Source organism: Pezoporus wallicus, unplaced genomic scaffold (assembly GCF_028554395.1).
Source record: "Pezoporus wallicus isolate ANWC-B61680 ecotype Strahan unplaced genomic scaffold, APGP_CSIRO_Pwel_v1 scaffold_13428, whole genome shotgun sequence".
Lineage (NCBI taxonomy): Eukaryota > Metazoa > Chordata > Aves > Psittaciformes > Psittacidae > Pezoporus > Pezoporus wallicus.
The window spans coordinates 1,722,810-1,736,459 of NW_026637482.1; the positions used below are offsets into that span (position 1 = coordinate 1,722,810).

General features: G+C 41.6%; 1 protein-coding gene across 11 annotated transcripts in view; it reads left to right on the forward strand.

The window, feature by feature from the left end:
• Positions 1-13,650, forward strand: part of DYM (dymeclin) — a 224,266-nt gene that overhangs the window by 176,072 nt on the left and 34,544 nt on the right. For all 11 annotated transcript variants that reach the window (XM_057405672.1, XM_057405680.1, XM_057405676.1 and 8 more), the window contains one exon: positions 4,721-4,903. In XM_057405672.1, the coding sequence (XP_057261655.1) occupies positions 4,721-4,903 (183 nt within the window). The remainder of the gene's footprint in view (positions 1-4,720; positions 4,904-13,650) is intronic.

A 13,650-nucleotide genomic window follows, 5' to 3' on the forward strand; every position in this document is an offset into this window, starting at 1 on the left:
CAGACAGCACTGGGCAGTGCTTGGCTTATAGCCTGTGCCCAGGACTGAGGGTCAACAGATGAGCCAGGTTCAAGCAAGAGGCTTCTGCATGGCTCAGAGCCAAAGCAGGGACAGGAGCACTTGAGTCAGTTCTGCAGTGAGGATACATCTCATGTGGCAGCCTGAGGCAGGCCCAAGTGGTCATCGGGCTGCTGGGGTCACAGGCTGCAATCACAGAGGAAATGTCTTCAGCAAGGCTAACGGGAGTCTTAAAAGTGTTCCTTTCTCTAAAACCTAACCACAAAGCTTATTTCATTGTGAAAGAGCCTCGTGTCCATCCTTGCTATAGATGTCTCTTCATCACAACACAAGTGACTGAAATTCTGGTTTTCAAATAACTATAATTTTCCATACGAAATAGAATAGGAGGAAAGAAAACAAATTAATTTTGTCTGTTTTTTTATTAGATAGTACAAGCCCCAAGGGATGATTAAGCAAAAGTTTACCTTATTGACACATGGACATGCTTCCCATTTTCTCCTAAGAGTAGTCAACATTTAGACACTGGAGATCTGCATTCATTCATAATAGAACTTTTTTATCCAGTTCTTTATTATTACAAAAATCAAAATTAATGGTAAATTAAAAGGGTGAGCACTCAGAATGTTCTGATGTAGGAACCAGGAGATGGCTACCATAAATTAAGCAGTTTTTTGGTGACACTGGATTCTTGTATCTTGGTATTTAGGCTGCTTGACTTCTCTGGTATTTTATAAGCCATATACTTTCAACTGTTTTTACACATAGGTGTCTTTACAGCAGTATATAAGTATCGAATTTTCTGGAAGTCTTTTTCCAGAAGGATACCATGCTAATTATTAATTATATTGCAGTAAGGAAAGCAACAGCATTCCAGGATGGTCAGAGATGAGAACATCCAGCTCTGCTCATAGTTTGCTTTGGCTTTGCACATTTGTGTGTTCCTTATTAGTGTTTACCAAACTCAAATTATTTTTCTCCAGATAATGTTCTCATTCCTGTGCTCGTTGTTTTTTCCTCTGCATCCTGTCAGCTTGGTTTCATTCTCTTTTCTCTGGCATTATCACTTGCTTGTTCCTTTTCCTTTCAACAAGAGAGACCCAGGCTACCCACAACTGTACCTGGATCTCTTGTACCTGTTAATGCCTGCTTTGTTCCTTGTCAACTAGAACATGACCAAGCATCTGGCTTTTTGCCTTAAAAATTAAAATCTTTGCCAGAAAAGGTAGCACATTTAATTCCATTCCTGAGAAGAAACTGTGGGGTGGTTGCCTAGGATTACCTGCATTAATGCCAGTGCTGTGCCTACATCTCCATCCCCTTTGTAGTCATGATTTCAGTCTCAGAAATTTGGTACCAAGCTTTAGCTTTCACGTTTCCTTTAATGATAGGTATAATTATTTATATGGGCATAAACAAAAGAAAACGAGGGGGAGGACTGGTGCTCATCAGTGTCAACAGAGGCATTATCTGAGCCCTGTTTTGTAAAGGAACACTGTAATAATTTTAAATGTGAATGCCATGTTGAATTTGCCAATTGTAAGCTAGGAAAATGCCATTACTTTTAACTCCTCTCCCATTGAAATATAGATTGTTGTCACAGGACAACTAATTCAGTCAAAGATACGGCCTTACAAGATTGCAGTGGATGATGTGGTAGTCCTTGTCTTGGCCATACCTGTTGAGCATTTCAGCTGTGTTCAGTCTGAAAGCTAATATACAGGGTAATAAACTTCTCTTCAGCAGCTCAAACGGTTCTGTAACCTTATGTGTATCTGTTGTTACACCATGTCTAGATGCAGGGGGGGTATAGCTTGATTCTGGTCAGCAATAAAAGCTCGTGGCATTTTGTCAGCTGTTACAGCAGTTCTCCATTGTCTCATCCAAACGCTGTCCTTGGCTTTCTGCTTGTTTTTTCCTGTTTTGAAAACTTTTAAGCCTTTACAAATGCTTTAATTGCTAATTATAGGAGCATACAGCTCTCCAGGTAGCATATATGCAATACTGTGATTCAGTGCCACTTCTCTGTCTTTTATGGAGCTCAGTCTTCTTCTAAATGGTTTCTTTATATAGTCACTTGTCAGTAAAAATCTTCACTGTAGCTCCTGGTTTTTTTTTTCATTACGGTCCCAGATTCCTTACCTGGAATACAGTAGCTGAAAAAGAGATGGTTGGTTCTGTCCATCAGCTTCTAAAAGTTTAAAATGTACTTACTGAGCAATAACCTCTGATAGATTTTAATTGTTTGAAACTGAGCTAAAGCAGAGTCTGCCTTTTCTTGAAATAACATGTTTGGAGACGGTTAGCAATGCTTTCTAATTAAACTCGCTATGATGCCCAGGTTTTAAGTTCAGCATAGCTTACTAAAAAGCATTTAGTTTTCGAAAAGCAATTGTTTGGCTTGTTACCTTTCTGGTAACTGGATAGATCTCACTTGATCCTGAATGTTTCTGCAGAGGTGATGTATTCTGTATTTTAGGATAGTGTCTCAGTCACCAGGTCATCCTGTTGCACTAGGGAGAGAATTACAGCAATGCTTAGAGCTTTTTAAAAGCCACCATAATATACTATATTCTGACATAAATCCAAGTTGACAGGCAAGTACCACTCCCCAGATGAGTTAGCCAGGTCTGGATTGCTGGAGCAATTATTTCAGTTTTTGTCTAATCTTTTGCATTAAATACATTTCACATCCTCTAACAAGGATGCTATTTTATAGCACTATAAATAGGAAGCTACAGAGGAGCCACCTGTGTTTTGAATGTAAAGATTTTTCTGTCATAGAAGAATGCGATCACATTGACAGGCTAAGTAGTTGCAGTGATCAGCTGTGTAAGGGTTTCTGCAAACATGGCTAGCACACTGCAGTGTGAATTACCACACTACAGTGGTAATTCAGGTGACAGAGGCAAAGTCAATAAAGAAACAGGAGGAGATCCTCACATTGAGAAAAAAATTGGTAACCTCCACAGTCAGGCATCATTGCTGAAGAGGGAGATTTAATTGGAGTGTATGCACCAAATACTGTTCTTTAGACAAGAATTACAGAATCATAGACTCACAGATTGGTTTGTATTGGAAGGGACCTGAAAGCTCACCCAGTTCCAACCCCTGCCACGGGCAGGGACCCCTTCCACTAGAGCAGCTTGCTCTAAGCCCCTGTGTCCAACCTGGCCTTGAACACTGCCAGGGATGGGGCAGCCACAGCTTCTCTGGGCACCCTGTGCCAGTGCCTCAAATTTCAAAATTTCAAATTTAAGAAAGCTTTCATCACTTAAATCTCCTTTGTCCATGCAGAAGTCAAGCAGTGTGGGTAACCAGATCATAGTGCTGATGCGTTTCAGCATCCTCAGCACCATGGAAGAGATGGAGGAGTAGGTTAGGGGAATGATGCTGCCCTTGCGGGAAGAAACTTATCTTTGTTTTCCATTGAAAGTAGCCAGAGCAAAGTGGTACCAAAGAATTTTGCTCTTTAATTGAATCTAACTAGGGTAATGACATGTTCCCGTGTTCTCTTCTGCCTTGCTAAGAGCATATATCTGACAAGTGATGATTCCTACAATGCTACCTTATAGAAGAAAATAACTACGTATGAATTGAATGACAGTCCAACAAAATGCTGTTGCGAGAACAGCCTCATTGTGAAGTATTTAAGTGCCTTCTGATAACTCAGAAAATGAGTGCTTTGTAGGCAGTCGGCAAAAGGAAATACCAGTGGTTTCAGTGTTCATACTAAACAGAAAAACTCAAGCCGGTTTGGTATGCTTCGCGTTCTTGCCAGACCTGTGAAGTCTCACAATCCAATGTTTGATGTGGTGGAGAGACCTAACAAAACAAACAAAGTAGATTTGCCTTTTTTACACTATCCCAAGGGAGGGCAGACAGCTCTCCCGTATGAACAGCTGTATCAGGTACATCCTGATGGGCAGCCCAATGAGAGAAACCCAGGCAGCTAGCAAGGGTTCTCATGCCAGCTTGCTCAGTTTAGAAAGTTTGAATTTCACAGTCATCAGGGATGGTTTGCCACAGGCATTGACGTGATGAAAAGCTCTACAAGTTTATCTTGAGCATTAAGGCTTAGCGCACTACAGAAGATGTCTTTTATCATTCATTACAAGTATTCTTCTATGCTAAAAATACACACACACAAAAAAAGGCCAGGATAAAGTCTGGAGAACAGTGGCAGATGTTGAGGGGTCAGTGAGGTTTGATCCAGCCAGTTTTGTTCTACTGTCTTTGCTTTTCTCTTTCACCACCCACTTTTAATTTTTATATTTTTTCCTCTCTTTTTCTTCCTATCCCTGTTCCCCAAGCAGGGGCTCACCAGGAAATGTATTGAATTAAATGTATCCTGAAATGCTTTTAGTTAGCATAGGAAGGGTTGAAAAGACTTAAATTCACTTAACCCCTAGTGAATTTGGCTGATTACAATATGTTAACGCTTTTTGGCATGAGAAGATGGCTGCTATTGAGAGAATTAAGCTATGAGGTTGAATGCTAGAGTGCAGTACATTTCAGTTAAGATTTTGGTTATTACAGGAGAAAACAGATCTCTTTCCAGATAGATACGGCAGATTTGCTCACTGTGGAGACTTTAACCAGCTAATAGCTCCATTAGTAATAATTACCTGTGCGTTATCTTACTACCTTACAGATTTTACAATGGAAAAGGGCACACTAACCTTTTATTCCTTTCTTAAAGGCGCAAGACCTGAATGTGATCGAGGAAGTGATCCGAATGATGTTGGAGATCATCAACTCCTGCCTGACAAATTCCCTTCATCACAACCCAAACTTGGTGTACGCGCTGCTTTACAAGCGGGATCTCTTTGAGCAGTTCCGAACTCACCCTTCCTTCCAGGACATAATGCAAAATATAGATCTGGTGAGTGATACATTATTCAGAGGATGCTTACACGTGGTTTATCTGATCTCTTTATCCTCTTGAGAAGTGGAAAATACTCATCATCTTATCAATTTAGTTTAAAAAGTATTAAAATGTTGAGTTTTTCTCCCTTATTTTCTGGGCCTCCACTGTGATTCTGGACAACATCTTTAACTTGGCAGAGCCAGAATTCTCCTGGCAAGGAATTCCCAAGCTGCGATGCTGAAGACATTCAAGGCCAGGCTGGATGTGGTTCTGGGCAACCAGATAGTTGAAGATGTTCCTGCTTTATGCAGAAGGGTTATACTGGATGACCTCTGAAAGTCCCTTCCAACCCAAACTATTCTATGAATCTTTCACTCCATAAGGACAGCATCAGCTTCTGTTAACTGCCTCTTGTTAGAAACCTATCTTTTAGGGAAGAAAAAGCCAACTTTCATCACCAACCAATTTTTCTTTTCTCTTACTGCCATTACCAGCCAATAAATTATTATATAGGGAATTACTTTTTTTGAATAGTTAAGAACAGGAGCTGGCATATTCCCTGGGCTGTAGAACCATAGAATCCCAGACTGGTTTGTGTTGGAAGGGACCTTAAAGCTCCTTCAGTTCCAGCCCCCTGCCACAGGCAGGGACACCTTCCACTAGAGCAGCTTGCTCCAACCCTTGTGTCCAGCCTGGCCTTGAACACTGCCAGGGATGGGGCAGCCACAGCTTCTCTGGGCACCCTGTGCCAGCGCCTCAGCACCCTCACAGGGAAGAATTTATTCCTGATATTTAACCTAAATCTCTCCTGTTTAAATTTTAACCCATTACCGCTTGTCCTGTCACTACAGTCCCTGATGAAGAGTCCCTCCCCAGATACTGGGGACCCCTTCAGATACTGGAAGACCCCAGTTTTCTTTCTGTATGTGAACGCTCTTGGCTTTCTCCTGCAAAGTGTCTCTCCACAGCACTTCCTTTGGATAAGTAAACATGTTAGAAGAAAACAAAATTAAATAGCTGTGGAGTATAAGCTGTTACCAGTGTGGCTCTCCATGGAGTATGACTTTGGAAAACAGTTAGCTGTTAATTAATTACTTCTGCAGCTGATGGTGGCTTTAATGTTCATACTGAGAATCTGAGTAATGATTCCTGGTAGAAAATAACAGATTTTAATTGCAATAAATATATCTCTGTCCTCCACTGTTTTTGCAGAGCTAGGCAATGCTTAAAGTCACACTATGACCACTAGATGCAAAATACTGGAAGGAGATGAACAGGGCACTAAATTCTTTGCTGCAGTGAATAACACATTTATTCAGATGATTTAAAATTTGCTGAGGTTCTGTTTTGATCTGCTTTTATTTTAAAATATTACAGGAGATTGAAAGACTTCTGATGATCCATAAAGGAATGTGATTTTAAATGTCGAACTGAGATCCTGCTGCGTACCTCTCTCTTCCTCTTCTGTTCTTACTTCATATTTTTCTGGTCATGCAAGAGCTTGGAGAGCAGAAGATTCAAAGATCAAAGCTCTCCAAACTTTAGGCAGCTGCAGACTACAGCTGTAGCATGCTACTGCCTGGATTGTAAGGGCAAGATGTCTTTGAGTTGTGTAAAGACAGAATATGGCACAGTCAAGATAAGTCTTCTTCATTCCTGACTTGAGATAGGGACCTCCTCTAGTTACTTGTCCAGATCCAGAAAAACTAGTGGTGGCCAGATCCTTCTGCATGACAGCCCTGTGCTTCCCATAGATAGCAGCACATCCTTTCCTTTGTAACACTTAAATGTAGGTTTTCCTCAACAATTTCAACAATTCCTCCCCAAAACTATTTAATATTGGGTTACAGCGTAATGCCAGTTACATTCAGAAACTATTTTAAAGCTTTCCAAGGGAGCATGTTGAATTTTTAAATAGCTCCTTTGTTAGAGAATCGAGGATGTCAGAAAAATAATATTTTTTTTTTTTAAATGTACCTGTCACCAGCTGGCAAATGGTGAGAGCTGTCAGGCTTGCAGATCTGAATAAAAGATGAGATACAGCTGACTCCTCTGCTACCCTGTCATGTCCTCCACTGCATACACGGTATTGGCAGTACTGCCATCCCATACAGAACCAGTCTTTGTCCTCTGTGCTGCAGCCAAAATGTTTTAACTGGTCTTCAAATCCCTTGAGAATGTGGCAAATCGTGTTCGTTTTACTGTACACACTGGGGGGATGTGGTCTGGGACCATGTGGGCTGTATCTGAGATGAACCGAAATAGGTTTCTGGATCCCAAACTTTGTTCAGGCTTTTTCTCTGCAGCGATAGAGGTGGGAGCTCCATCCTCATGGCTATGTAGAATGTTGTGAATGTCTGAAATGCAGCTGTGCTGAAAAAGGAGTCATAAAACTGGGGAGAAGAGGGGGTGTGAAATCATTAAAGAAAGATTTCACTCAGTAAATTCCTAAACTGTGTGTTGCTGGAAGCTTGGAGGATATATTCACAGGGAGAATCTCCCTATAATTGACCTGCTTCTTACGTTCTTATTTAAGCATCTATCGCAGCCTACTCTGAGGGACAGAATAGTGAGCTGGCCAGCCTTTTCATGTGGCCAAGGGTGGTTATTCAGAGCAAGATGGGTCTATGAACTTAGTGTGTACCAACAGCTCTGTTGAGTTTCAGACTGCTCTACTCGATGTAATTTGGTGGCCCAAAGCGTGTAAAGCATAGGTGTGAACAGCAGATGTTGCAGCTTTTGGTGATGGTATGGTAAGATCTGTTATGTTTCTGAAGCCCCCAGAGCATGTATGCAGAATCTGTGTGGCATCCTGACTCCCTCCCTCCATTGGTACTTTTCCTAGTCATTACATAGCAAAGTATGTTTGGATTATCTCCCCCCATGCTAGAGTGGCAGCATGCATCACAGAATCCCAGCCTGGTTTGTGTTGGAAGGGAGCTTAAAGCTCATCCAGCTCCAACCCCTGCCACGGGCAGGGACGCCTTCCACTAGAGCAGCTTGCTCCAAGCCCCTGTGTCCAACCTGGCCTTGAACACTGCCAGGGATGGGGCAGCCACAGCTTCTCTGGGCACCCTGTGCCAGCACCTAGGTACCCTCACAGCAAAGAGCTTCTGCCTAAGAGCTCATCTCAGTCTCCCCTCGGGCAGGTTAAAGCCATTCCCCTTGGCCTGTCCCTACATCCATTGTCCCAAGCCCCTCTCCAGCTTTCCTGCAGCCCCTTTAGGCACTGGAGCTGCTCTCAGGTCTCCCTTAAGGAGCCTTCTCGTCTCCATGCTGACCCAGCCCAGCTCTTCTCTTCACAGGAATAGAATACAATGTCCATCATCAGATTCCACTGGAGATCTGCATGGCCAGTAGGTTTATGTTATACTCTGGGTCACGCTGACATCCCTCTGTGCTTCAGCAAAATCCTTCCTTACATTGGGTGTAGGGTCCTTTGATCCTACACTATAGCCCGGTTTTGTATTTCATATAGATACAGATATACTAACAGATAGCATAGCAATGTTCTATATTGAAAAAATACGACCAAAATACAGAATAAATGCAATCGGAAATCAGTTTGGGACACCAGAACAGTTGCCAGGCTGCTTTGTCAAGAATGTATAAAATGGATATGACATATCTTGACTTTAATACTTATTATTTTTACTCTGTTGCACATAATGTTCTCATAAACCAAAATAGGAAGCACGGAAGGGTTGAAACTGCTGCAAATTGTATGCAAAATTAGTTGGAAAATGCACTGAGAAGGTAGTAATTAATAGTTGATGGTGCAAATAGAAAGAGGTATTTGCTGCAGTCCTGTGTGGATATGCAAAGGGAGAGTAACATAGAGGTATCCTCTGAGCTTACTCATGCTAGCGACATGTTAGCTACTTTACTCTGGGTTTAGAATCATAGGATAATTTATGATGGAAAGGATCTTTAAGACGTAAACCCAGCCCTGCTAAGTCTGTCATTAAACATCTAAGTCTGTCACTAACATCTACACATCTTTAAAACGTGCAGGGACGGTGACTGCAGCCCTGCCCTGGGCAGCCTGTTCCAATGCCTGAGCACCCTCTGGGGAAGGAATTGTTCCTCAGCTCCACCTAAACCCCTTGTTCCTTGGGAGCAGAGCCCAGCCCCTCCTGGCTCCATCCTCCTCTCAGGCAGTTGTAGGCAGCCATCAGGTCCCTCCTGAGCCTTCTCTTCTCCAGACTGAACCCCCCAGGTCCCTCAGCCGTTCCCCATCACACTTGTGCTCCAGGCCCTGCTCCAGCTCCGTTGCCCTTCTCTGTCCCTGCTCCAGCACCTCAATGTCTCTCTTGGAGTGAGGGGCCCAGAACTGAACACAGGATTCGAGGTGCAGCCTCACCAGTGCTCAGTGCAGAGGCACAATCTGTGCCCTGTCCCCACTGCTGCACTGATGCTGATACAGGGCAGGATGCTGGTGGCCTCTTGGCCGCCTGGGCACAAGCTGCTCATGGTCAGCCGTCACCATGAAAGAAGTACTGGGGAGAAGCAAGAGCTGTAGGAAACAAGACTTCTAAGTACAAATAGAATGGATGCTGACTAGCCAAAGGAAGGCAAAAGGTGGTGTGATATTTTTCAAAGGAAATGCTGCTGTGAAGGGAAAGGGAGTAACGTTTTTCACATACTTGTGGATTCACAGGTCATAACAAAAGACTTTCTAATGGTCCTGATAATGAAGCACTGTGGTAGGTTTCCAGAGCCTTCAGCATCAGACTCCTCTGGACCGCAGACATTTGGCAGGATGACACCGAGGCAGAAGATAGAACAGAACATGTCTGTAGGCACATATGAATATGGGGATGGGTACATGGATGCAGTAATGCTCAGCTCCACCAGCTGCTCAGACCAGAGTGGCAATTGCTCACATTAACTATGGACCTCAAGATTTGGACCGTTTGTGGAGATAACACGTAACCTCTGTGTGCTTAGCTGAGGCAAAAACTGTGAACGTTTAAGGGTCATCAGCGTATAGAACAGTTTTATATTGAAAGCTATTTATTTGCTTCTGGAATTTTATAAATAAGCTAAAAATCACCATTGCCAGCTGATTGGGAACATATGGGAACAGTTAATTCTGTACAGAAAAAAAACGGAACTCAAAATACCTTCTGTTTCCTATTAATTTACTTTTCATTTTAGAAAGTCATCTTAATAGGATATTGTGCATCTTGTTTAGCTAAATGGGATATTCTTCCTCTGGATGGTGAACAAAGAGGAACGCTATGGTTCCTGTTCTGGCCTCCTGCAGAAATGTTTCAGCTGTGAACTATCTATAATCCTCCACTTCAGAGGTGGTCTATAATTTGGCCAGCAAGCTCAGATGTCTCAGGAATTTGGTGGAGACTCTTTGCTAGGAATTCCTAAAGATGAGTTTGGTTCATGGCCATCATGAGAACTCACTGGCTTTCACTGTTTTCATATTTCCTATGAGCTAATGATAGATAGCGTGCGGTTGAACAGGTTTAACTAGGAGTTGCTAGAAGTTTGTTTGCAAAATAGTCTGATAGAAATCAGGTCAGGAGCAATGATTTAATGGTGCAAAGGATCTGTTTGATGCAATTTTCTGCTAGGTATTTAATTCTCCGAAGACATTTCCCTGCTGGATTTTAAAATCAGTTGTGTTGGCTTGGCTCTGGTGCAGCAAAGCCTACTTCGACATCGGAGGGACTTGCAGTAGACATGAGAACTAACATTTTATGGTTTTCCTTAAAATGCCCATAGAAAAACCTTGATCCTGCTGATTACTAGAGCCTGGCTAGATACTTTAAGTGATTATTTTTGTCTTTTTGCTTTGTTTTCTCCCCACTCCTACCCACTTTCTATGCTAGGAGTGGGGAGATGAGAAGTACTTTGAAAAGTTTATATATCTTCAAACATGCTCCTAGTTTCAAGGTGAATCTGAAAAACTTCAGTACTTAAAGTCTGCTGATAATCCTTCTGTGTTTCTCCTGATATTGAATCACCTGAAGCTATTTCACCCCTTCTTAAATCAGTGAGGGTTGGCATTGCATTTCAGGATAGCGGGCTATGCCTGTTGCCTACTGAAAATTGCTGCGATTTATGTTTTCCTAAGGAAACTACTTATCTGAAGTGCTAATTCTGTGGTACTTTACTACAAGAGGTTTGTTTTTTCCTTTTCTTTTCCTTTCAGTGTGCGTCAATACAGTCTGTTACTCTCCCTGTGTTGAATATGGCTGGACATATAAAATAGCCGATGTCAAAATATGTGCCTTTCCAAAGGGAAAAACAAAGGGAAAAAGGGCAAAAAAAGGAATCAGGACTTTTCCATTTGGTGTCAAGTTTGGGGGTTTTTTTTGTCTTTTTCTTCAGAGTTAACCTTGACACTTGCAGGCAGAGGAGGTAGCAGCAAATTCCACTGTTATTTTATCTGGAGGAGAAAGCGAGGAGGGGTAGTGTTAGTTAGGGAATGGGCTGGGGCCTTGCAGGACTTCAGCATCCCGTGAAAGAATCCAAGTGGAGAAAGCATCTTGCCCTTGAAAGCGCTGCTGATTCGTGCATGCTATAATAAACAGAATTTTTTCTTACTTCAGCCTTTGACCCCTGTCAAAAACAATAGGTGGGTGAAAGAACAGATGCTGTGGTTATTCCTTCATAATATCAAAAAAAAGTCACCAAAACCTAAAATGTTGTTTTTGAATAATTCTAGCTTTCTTGTAGCACTTTTAATCTCTGAAAATGTTTTATTGCTTTGAACACAAAAGGGATAAAGATGGGTCTTTTAGGGAAAATTGACCTCGTAAATTGAAAAGCTTTATGAAAACCGATTTTGGAAATCACTATAGAAAGCAGGTTTGTTTAGAGATCTCAAGTATATTAATAGCATAGGAATCAAAGCCTGGAAATCCCTAGAACTGGTGATGACCAAGCCATGTCACTGCATGCCCATCACACTGCACAGTTGGGTAGCCTGCACAACCATCATTAGGCTCTGCACAGGGCAAGGTGCTGTTCGTACATCATTTTGTCTGGATGCTGATAAGATATTCCTGATGAGGGGTTGTCTAATCCAGGATTAGACGTACCTTTTATTCTCTGTTAATGTGGAAGGCAGATTGCAGAGAGGGAGCTTTTTAAAACGGGTTATGTTCCTTGCATGGAGAGGGCCTCTCAGTGCAGAGCATGAATTGGATACGAGTAATTCACAGTGACTTGTTAAATCCCTTGTTATTCTTCTGAAGCAGTGTTTGCTGTTATTTTCTATTTTCTTCGACCGCCTGCCCAAATAATTGATGAGAAAAATAATTTGCAGAATATCATAAAGTGGGCAGCATCTCTCAGCCTCATTCATTTGCCCCGAGATCTGGTTTTCTTCATACATTACATTAATATGCTGAGCATTGGGTTTCAAAGAATGTGCTAAAACTTGAAACTCATTTAATATTGTCCACCCAGTTTGATTTTCCTGGCTCATTTTTAAGTGGACAAGGAGTTGAAATCTGGTAATTTTCATGATTATTTAAATGCAGCTCTGCTACTATGTCTAGAAGATAATTAAAGCTCTTTCAAAGGAAAGGGCTACTGTTCCTTAGTATTGTGTTAAGCTTTTTTTATGTTTTTATATTTGCGATTTGGTCAGATTACTAGGTAAAGTATTAGACTTTCTGCTACAGAGGTTGGAAGCTTGGCCAGTAGGGATGTAATACTGGATGCTTTTTGGTTTATAACCAATCTAATGGCAATAAGCAAATGCCTCCTTTACAATCCTCTATGTATAATTCATCTTTTTCTTCCTTTTTTTCTTTTTTTTTTTTCTTCCTTATTTCCATATCTCATTGAGGTACTGTACAATCAGTGTTAGAAAGATAATTACTCCAATTTCTATATTGTCTGTAGTAGTAAGGCAAATAACACTTAAAGTATTATTATTAAGGTAGATATTTTTAATTTCAGTTGTCAAATGTGTACTAAAAAAAAAAAAGCCATTCAAAGTTCCGTGAAATGCTGACATAGCCTGAAAATACTAGAATCCTATCTCACTTTTGTTCTTTGTGGAATACAGCTCAACCAAGATTAGTACCTTTACCACAAAAAAACATAAAAGTCTTCTATAAAAACATGTTGAGATAGGAGGCTTTGACTTTCCAAACTAGGAAACACCAGAATTCAGGTAGTATCTGTGAGCTTCATTCAGGTTTTTTATGCGTTTGCCTTAATAATAGTATTTTATCCTTTTGATTAAAAGCCAAATATTAAGCTTTGCTTTTGTTGTGGTTTAGCAGAACTCAAGCTAACAAGGCAGCACTAGTGGGATGGATTCTCTGCATGAGCCTGCCCTGGGCGAGGATAGGTTTCACCAGTGATTACTGACAACAGAGGAGTGTTGAAATGCAGGAAGATGTTTTTCTCTTTCGAAGTTTGTGGGCAACTTTCTCATTCCTCTCTGAGCTGTGTATCCTCCACCAGCAATTTGTCCCGGACTCCATGCCAAAACCATGTCAGCCTTACTCCAAGGTCCTCACACTCTTTGCACAAGCTGTTTCTTGCCATTCCCCTCTGTAATTCCTGGTTCCTCCCTCCAGCTCCTTTGCTTATGAACTCAGCACATCTCCCTACTCCTGTTTATTTTCAAGAATCAGAAATCACAGTGCTGCACCGGGTCCTTATCTGTAAAAGTGTAAAGCCTACCTGCAGCATCTGCCAGAGGCAGTGAAATTCTCCCTTCTATTCAAGTATGGAGATAATCATAATGCCAGAAGTTTAGACCTGACTTTTGACTATTT